General features: G+C 57.0%; 1 protein-coding gene across 6 annotated transcripts in view; it reads left to right on the top strand.

Moving 5' to 3' along the window:
- FOXP4 (forkhead box P4) overlaps window positions 1-7,946 on the top strand; it is a 49,783-nt gene extending 41,837 nt beyond the window's left edge. For 3 of the 6 annotated variants that reach the window (XM_033100984.1, XM_033100977.1, XM_033100998.1), the window contains 5 exons: window positions 650-751; window positions 4,284-4,405; window positions 5,905-5,971; window positions 6,525-6,694; window positions 7,209-7,946. In XM_033100984.1, coding sequence (XP_032956875.1) covers window positions 650-751; window positions 4,284-4,405; window positions 5,905-5,971; window positions 6,525-6,694; window positions 7,209-7,356 — 609 coding nt within the window. In that variant the 3' untranslated portion in view covers window positions 7,357-7,946. The remainder of the gene's footprint in view (window positions 1-649; window positions 752-4,283; window positions 4,406-5,904; window positions 5,972-6,524; window positions 6,695-7,208) is intronic. The other 3 variants (XM_033100970.1, XM_033100987.1, XM_033100993.1) reach the window with 1 other exon arrangement.
- The last annotated feature ends 245 nt before the right edge of the window (window positions 7,947-8,191 follow it).

Genomic DNA, 8,191 nt, shown 5'->3' on the forward strand with positions numbered 1-8,191 from the left:
CTTCCCCTTTCACGTTTGTCCCCTCCTACTTGCTGAAGTGCCCCCGCTCAGCTGTAGGTCTCATATAGGCTTCATCTGGTCACGCAGACATTTCCCTGGGAGCACACACACTTCTTTTTGCTATTCATACCCACTGTGTCGTCATTCTCTCATTTCCATGTGCACACACACCCATGAGACTATTTTCTAATAGACTTACGGTCACTGTTAGTTGGCCTCCTTCTGTCACACACACCCAAACACCGTCTCCTAAGTGGGGACCGGGCCTTTGCCAAAATCCAGATAAATTCCAAACAGCCCCCACCTCCTAGACATAGCTCTCTCCCAAGAATACTGCTTTCGTTCCCACTCTAGGGTACGGGTCCTTGGAGCCGTTTTCCCTCTAGAGGAATTCATGTGCTCTTTGCACAAGCACATAGCCCTTGAGGTTTGTGTTCCCTTTGGTCTCTGACTGGGCTGTGACCAGCCTGCGCTTCTTGGACCAACAAGCAGCACGGGTCCTTATCCACATGCTTATGCAGGGGGTCTCCTCTGCTTGCGGGGTGAGTTGGGGGCCAGGCAGAAGAGAGAGATCCTGGGGGAGAGAACACAGGCCTGGGACCCTGTGAGGCCCAAGCTGAGGGTCCCTTTGCTGCTTCCTCGCCCACAGGCCATTCTGGAAACTCCTGACAGGCAGCTGACCCTGAACGAGATCTACAACTGGTTCACCAGGATGTTCGCCTATTTCCGGAGAAACACTGCCACCTGGAAGGTGAGGCACGCCTCCCACCAGCCCCGGGCCCCAGTCACGCTTGGACATCACATCCCTTTGAGACTAAGGGTGCCTAACAATTATCCCTCTCGGAGAGGTAGTCCTGCAGACGTGGCCCCACCTGCCCACCGGAGCTCAGGCTGGGCCATGTGCCCTTCCACCCCCACCTCTGCAGGGGCCATGGGAAGTTCATTAAGGGCCTCTTAAAGACCCCTGCCTTCTAGCCTCATGCTGCCTTCTTTTCTGGGAAAAAACCCTCTCGAATGCTTCTTCATGGGCGCCCAAAGACTCTCTGGGAAGTAGGGCCCCCAAGAGCTGGAATGCCTGAGCCTGCTAGGGAGGCTTGGGTTACGTTCACCAGAGACCCTAAGGGTCTGGATACCTTGACTAAAGGCACACGTTGTGAAACCCAGGGTTGGGGTGGGGGGTGCAGGCCCAGACACGTGGATGGACTGAGGCACTGGGGCCCAAACAAGGGAGTCACACACTCTCCCCAACTCTGCCATCGGCGGCAGGAAGATAATTGTCTCCATCCAATTAGTCATTTCAACGCCTTCATCCCATAAGAGTTTTCCTGGGGGACCAGAGGCAGGCAAGGGAGGGACTCTAGAAAAATGGGACACGGAGATGTGGGCTGAGTTGCTAAACCATTTGTTTCTCTATAGCTAAGATGGTCTGTATGTCGCCTGTGTGTATCTGTCTGTCTGATGGGTGAGAATATTAGGGTCTTTGCAGCGGAGTGGGAAAGTGATTATCTAAATTGGGAGGTGGGGGGAGGAGAAGGGAGTGTTGTGCCCGGTGGGGAATGTTAGACACCTGAGGAGTCCCTATCTCAGAACCTTACTTGGAACCCTGGCTCTTGAGTCCCCCTGCTGGCCAGTGCAGAAACTGCAGTTAAACAGGCTAATTTCCCCCACATCCCACCACGTTTCAACAAGTGTCACTGAAGCCCCCTCCCCGCAAGTGTCCAGGACCCAGTGAGGTGTGCACGGGGCCCTGCCCTCTCTGCCCTGAGAGTGTGCTCAGTGCAGCAGTGGAGACTGTTCCATGATCTTCTGTATCCCCGTGCCCAATTCCTAAAGCTTGGGGGAGAGGCTATGAGGCTGGGACAGCTGCTCTGATTGGCTGTGAGTGATGTCATTTCCTGCCAACCACAGTCCTGCCCTCTCTCTGAGCCAGCAGGGCCTTCCTGGGGCCACCTGGTCGCGTCTCCAACCTCCAGGCCAGTTTAGATAGCAGGTTTTATAAACAATAGAGTCCTGTAAACAATGGAGTCCTCTATAGATCATTACAGTTGTTTTCTCATGTTTACTTTAATATTGCATATTAATCCTCTGCCTTTAGGGGTGACGTTGTAGAGCCTCAGGTCCATAAGACAGTCTCCTGGGGGGCAGAGTGCCATTCACCACCCACCTTCCTTTCCTGTTCTCTTAACTATACCACCTCACTGCAGTTTTTACTCTTCTTTCTGGAGATCAGGAGGAGCTGGTTTAAGTGACTTAACCCCTTAAACCCCTTGGTGATTGTCATGAAGCCGCCCCCAGCCCCACTCCCTGGGCCTTCCATGCCTCCTGCGACTGGTTGCCCAACCTTGGTCGTCTCAGTGGTGTGTCTCTGGCTCCGGGGTCTTCACCTTCATCTCCCCTCACCTCGCCTAAGTCCCACTGGGAAGCCAGCTGGATGACTGAGTGGGTGGCCTTTCCAGTTAGCAGTGCTTTGCTGCCGCTTCCGCCACTTGGGTTCACTGCCTATGCCATAACAGACTCCATCCCAGCTAGAGGTCCCCTTTGACCTTCAGGAGTTTTGCAGCTTCCTTCATGATACTTGGGAAATGCACCTTGTCTACGCCGAACTCTGTTTCCCTCCGATCTCCACTTTTCACTCATTTATCTTCCCTTGAAGTCCCTCCTCTTCTCAACTGTTTCATTCAGCTTCCTTTCCTCTCTCCTCCTTCACCCCGCTGGCCCCCACCCTGAGATGCTGTCCACTTGAGATGAGGGCAGAAGGGTCCGGAGCCAGTGTGGGCCAGGCCAGCTGCCGTTCATCCAGGGGACAGAACCGCCATCTGCCAAGCCGATGGTCCTCACTAGCCCTCCCCCTGTCCATCCCCTTCCAGGGCCTGTGTTGTGGGCCCTTCCTTTTGTTTACGAAGCCCCCGCCAGACCCCTTAAATTGCCGTTAATGTTTCAGCGTAACGAATTAGTCTCTCATCACGAATCAGGCTTCGAAATGAGGGAAAAAAGCCCCGGTGAGGCCATCCTCGGAAATTGGGGTCATTCTCATTTGCAAAGCGGAGGATCGGAGCCCCGTAATGCGGGCAAATTTATTCCGAGGCAGGAGCCCCGGCGTGATTAGGCCCTTTGTAATTATCGCTCCAAGAGATTCCACTCCAGCCGCCCGCCTCCCTCGTGGATTAGCAAGCGAGTCGGAAAAATACACAGGATTTAATTAGAGGCAAATTAAAATTGGTAATGAAATCGGGCCAGTTGCAAGTGGCAAGAGTTGGAAGAGAGAGAGGGAGAGGGGATCTCTAGGGGCACGGGCTGCCCGCCCTGCCTGCTTTCTTCCCCATTTAGAAATGTAAAGAGGAGACAAGACGGGGGCAAGAAAGGGGGAGGCTGAGGGAGGACAGGTAACAGGGACAGGGACAGCTGGGTGGGTGAAGCTTAGAGAGACGAGTGCAGGGACAGGACTGAGGGACAGGACTGAGGGACGTGTTGGGGGGAGGGAGTGGATTAGGGCCCTAGCTCAGGCTCCTGGGGGGCGTGAATTGGGCCACGCACCCCACCCTCACCCAAGTGTCCTACAAACCAGATGGCCTCAATTCCTGCAGTTATCCTGCCAGGAGGAGGTGGGAGCGACAAGGTGACTTTTCCTCTTTTTTCTCCTCTTCCTGCCATACCGCTACTAAACCCACGCTCTCGTTTCTCCCACTTTATTTCAACAAGTATGTATTAGGCCTCTACTGTATACCTCATGCTCTTAGCTGCCTGTTGTGAGGCACAGCTCAAAGCCATGGCTTCCACACTCCTAGACGTGGAGGGCGGTTGCAGTGAGTTCCTGCGTTATCCCCAAAACTCTTCACAGCTTGATAAGAATTCTATGGGCACCTAAGATAAAGTGTCCCAGGCTCACGAAGTCCCAAGGCCTGAGTATGACTTCATGCCAATCAGAAGCCCTGAATACCAGCTGCACATCTGATTAATGATGATAGGAAAACAAAGTATTACTAACTACATATCATGTAGTTGGTACACGGAGTTCTCCAGAATGTGGCAGGAAGAAGGGGAAGGAGGGCAGATAATAAAATGGGCTGTCAGTGATGAAGGCGCTGGGAGCCCCTGGCTCCAAGGGCTGGAGAGGGGCCTTCCATTCCCCGTGGCAGGGTCTCCTCGGGGCCGGCCCCTCCTCTGCTGGTCCCTGGGTGGGGGAAAGTGGGACACGGTGGGACTTTCCTGTGTGTGCTCACCTGAGCAGAGGAGGGGCCGAGCAGGCTGCCTCTGAGCGTTGCCGCTTGTCACTGCACCTCCAGAATGCCGTGCGGCACAACCTCAGCCTGCACAAGTGCTTCGTGCGTGTGGAGAACGTCAAAGGTGCCGTGTGGACTGTGGACGAGCGGGAGTATCAGAAGCGGAGACCACCAAAGATGACGGGGTACGTGTGGGGCCAGACCTGGGTGGGGTGCACCCACCGGGATGTGGACCAGGTCATCCCCGTGCCTCTCCAGGGCACTCCTGTGCACCGAATCCTTCCCACTTTGGGGGGGACACAAGGCATACCGGAACCTGGCAGTGACAGATTAGAAAAAGGACGTTTGTCTTGTTCTGTCCTTCTGACTGAGGGAAAGAGCTGAAGGGGACCTGGCACTAGAAGGAGACAGGCCCAAAGTATCCATGGCCAGAGCTGGGACATGGGCACATGCCAGCCATTGTGGGCATTGGTGAAGGAGCTGCCTTCCCTAGAGCCACTCTCCCCCATTTTATCACGGGGTGAGCCAACCTCTGAGATCCCCCAGGCGCCATATCTTCATTTTACAGGGAGAGGAGGCCCAGAGGGGCAGGGGCTGCAGGGAGGGCAGAGCAGATTTGTGGCAGAGCTGGTTCTCTGACTTGCCAATTTTTGTGTTCTGCTTAACCACGTGGCATTTTCAGGGGAAACTGAGGAACCTGCAGGAGGGTCAAAACCTCCTCTTTGGGCTTCCCTCCCAGCACCAGTGCCCTTCACCCCAAACACCCCATACACAGACCACCCTTTGCCGGTGCCTCTTGGCCCTGAGGCCTCAGAGAAGGGAGCACAAAGTCTGAGGCAAGTTAGATGGATAGCTCTGTGGTTACCTGTTCCCCTCAAACATTCCTTCTCCCCAGACAAGAGTCTCTCCATCCTCAGGCATTTGTGGGGACTGGGGCAGGGTCTGGACCTGGAAAAGGGACAGAAAGCCATCCCCTTCTAAGTGTTCCCACATGCCAGTTACGTTTGGTATCATGTCTCATTACCAACTTGGAATCAGAAGATCTGGGTTCAAATTCCTTCTCACCAGCTCTGTGACCTTGTATCAGTTTCTTAACCTCTCTGAGGCACTCTGTAAGCTGGGCGTAATCCCTGTGGAAGAGGAACAGCCTTGAACCATTGCTTTTCCTGACCCAACTCCGGAACACCTTCCTATGCAGAAAAGCCTTGGGTATGAAACATGTGGTGACTGGCTGAGCACATGGCTTATTAGATGTCCCAAAATTGGGATGGCAAGAAAGTGTGGATTTTGCAAATACAGGCCTGTCAAGGCTGTAGCTCGGATCTTGCTGAATATTGGGAAATCTGGACTGGAGAGAAAGTGCTGGGGCAGCACAATGTGAAGACAGATGTTGGGAGGGGCCACTATTCCCACTTAACCAGCTCTGAGACGTTGGACACGAACCAGAGCCCCAGCACCTCACCTGGGAGGGAGGCTGCTGGTACCTGACGGGCCAGGTCAGCGTGAGGATTGAATAAGCTGGGGCACACACAAGGCTCAGCAGATGATGACCAGTCCTGCCCTGGCTCCTCAGGAGAATGTGCCAGGACAACGCTTGGCACAAAGCCGGCCCTTTGTCAGGGTCCAGGCATGAGTGAGGAGTAAGTCTGAATGAACTGAACGAACTGCCTTCTCTCTCTTCCAGGAGCCCCACCCTTGTGAAGAACATGATCTCCGGCCTCAGCTACGGAGCACTTAACGCCAGCTACCAGGTGACCGGGCCTTGCCCACAGCCCACCAGCCAGTCCCCTTCCCTTCCACACACAACTGGCCCGTAGAAGAGACCTTCCCCCACCCTCCCTGCAGAGGGCCCATCTTTAGGAGGGGGAGGGGAAGAACTACTCTGGGCTGCCCAAACCCCAGCCCTCAGCCTGACCCCAGCTGGGGAGGGCGACCTGCACTTCCAGTACTAGGCTTGGGCCTGGCAGGGCAGAGAGGAGAGAGGTTGGCATAACCATCAGGTCCCCTTCCCTGGCTTGTCAATCTGGGAGTCCTCCGTCCCCTAGGAAGGGGATAAATCAGGGCCCGATTCCCGGGAAAGCTGGGAGGGAGGAGGTCTGGGTCAGAACCCAGGCCTTGGGAGGGGGTGAGGTTTCCGGAAAGCTGAGTCTGGGCAGGGGGGGGGGGAAGGGTGTGTGCGCCAAGAAAAATGGGCCCCGGGGCCAGCACCGACACAGGATGCACAGGAGGCTCTGTAGGGGTGGGGGAGGGACAGCACCTGACTGGGTGCAGCCGCCCTGACAGGGCCGGCTCTGTGCCCCCCAGGCCGCCCTGGCCGAGAGCAGCTTCCCCGTCCTCAACAGCCCTGGCATGCTGAACCCCGGCTCTGCCAGCAGCCTCCTGCCCCTCAGCCATGACGACGTGGGCGCCCCCGGGGAGCCGCTCCCCAGCAACGGCAGTAGCAGCCCACCTCGCCTGTCCCCACCCCAGTACAGGTGAGCAGCACACAGCAGGGACCCCCATCGTGCCCATAGACCAGGGAGGGAGATCCACTGCAGGGGGACCCCATCTGGTCACCCCCAGCACACCTCTCTTCTTTCTCATTGGTCCTTCCCTCCTCCTGCCTTTCCCTCCCCGCTTCTCCCTACAGCCTCTCTTCCTGTCTCTCTCCTCACTCCTTTCTCCCTTTTTCTCTTCTCTCCCCCTTCTTCTTGTTTCCCTCCTCTCCTCTTTTTCCTCCTTCTCCTTCCTCCATTCTCTCTCATTTCCCCTCCTCTCTGTCTTCTCTCTTCCCAACCAATCTCTGTCCATCCCAACACACCCTTCCCTTTGAAGAGATCCCTGGGGGAGGTCAATCTCCCTAAGACATCAGGCCCCAGTGGCTTAGGGATGATGGGGTCCTGGGGAAGCAAGCAGTGGACACCCCGCTGCGCCCCAGAATTCTGAATGAGTGTTCAAAGGGAACAGGGAAAAGCCGCCAGGGTGCCCATGTGTTCCCTTCTGTCACAGCCACCAGGTGCAGGTGAAAGAGGAGCCAGCCGAGGCAGAGGAAGACAGGCGGCCCGGCCCCGCCCTGGGGCCCGCCAACCCCAGCACCACAGGGCCTGCGGAAGACCGGGACCTGGAGGAGGAGCTGCCAGGAGAGGAACTCTCCTAAGGGCCTCGAGGGGCAGGCAGGGCAGGGGTGAGACCCCTCCTGGAACCCAGGCCCCATACACCCCCCACTCCACAGCCCCGCCCAAACCTCAAGGCACTTCCAGGACTCAGATGGGGGGGCTGGGCCATCAACTCCCAATGTGACCAGACTGACAGACGCTTGGGGCAGGGATGGTTCCGCCCCCGAGGGGACACAGAACCCCTGGTCTGGGACCAGCAGAGGACACCGAGGGCCCAGGCCCCTCCGCAGACCCTCCCTACATCTGAACCCCGCTCCTCTGAGGCCACCAGCAGCAGCAGGGCCCTCCTCCCCCACCAGCTCTCCCCTACAGGGCCCCTCAGCGCCATGGAGACCCGCAGGCGGGGCTAAGCCACCCCTCTCAAACCCAGGGCCCCTCGCACCTGGCTCTGGCAGTGTTTTTCTGGCCAGAGGCCCCCACTTCCCTAATTTGTGCTCCTTCCACCTTCTTTTCCATACTGTGAAGAAATAATTCTCCACCCTTGACTCCTATCCCTGCCCTGGCCTGGGTGGAGGAACTGAAGTTTCCAACCATCCCCAGAAGAAAGGATCCCCCGCCGCGGGGCCACCCGGCTCCAGCCCTGCTCCCAACCTAAGATGGGACCCAGGCTGAACTGGGCCTCCGCCCCATTTGCTGGGCGCCCCTCTGGCTGCCCTGAACTCCAGGGAGCACAGGAAGAGGCCCAGTGCCCGCCCCCTCCACAGAGGTCTGTGCCAGGCGGACTAATGCAGCTGGAGTCACTGAAGGGAGCCCAGCTACTCTGGAGGCTAGAGCTGGGGCAGAGGTGGTGCCAGGACCGCCCGCAGCAGCCTGCCT

The sequence above is a fragment of the Rhinolophus ferrumequinum genome, chromosome 3 (assembly GCF_004115265.2).
Source record: "Rhinolophus ferrumequinum isolate MPI-CBG mRhiFer1 chromosome 3, mRhiFer1_v1.p, whole genome shotgun sequence".
NCBI lineage: Eukaryota > Metazoa > Chordata > Mammalia > Chiroptera > Rhinolophidae > Rhinolophus > Rhinolophus ferrumequinum.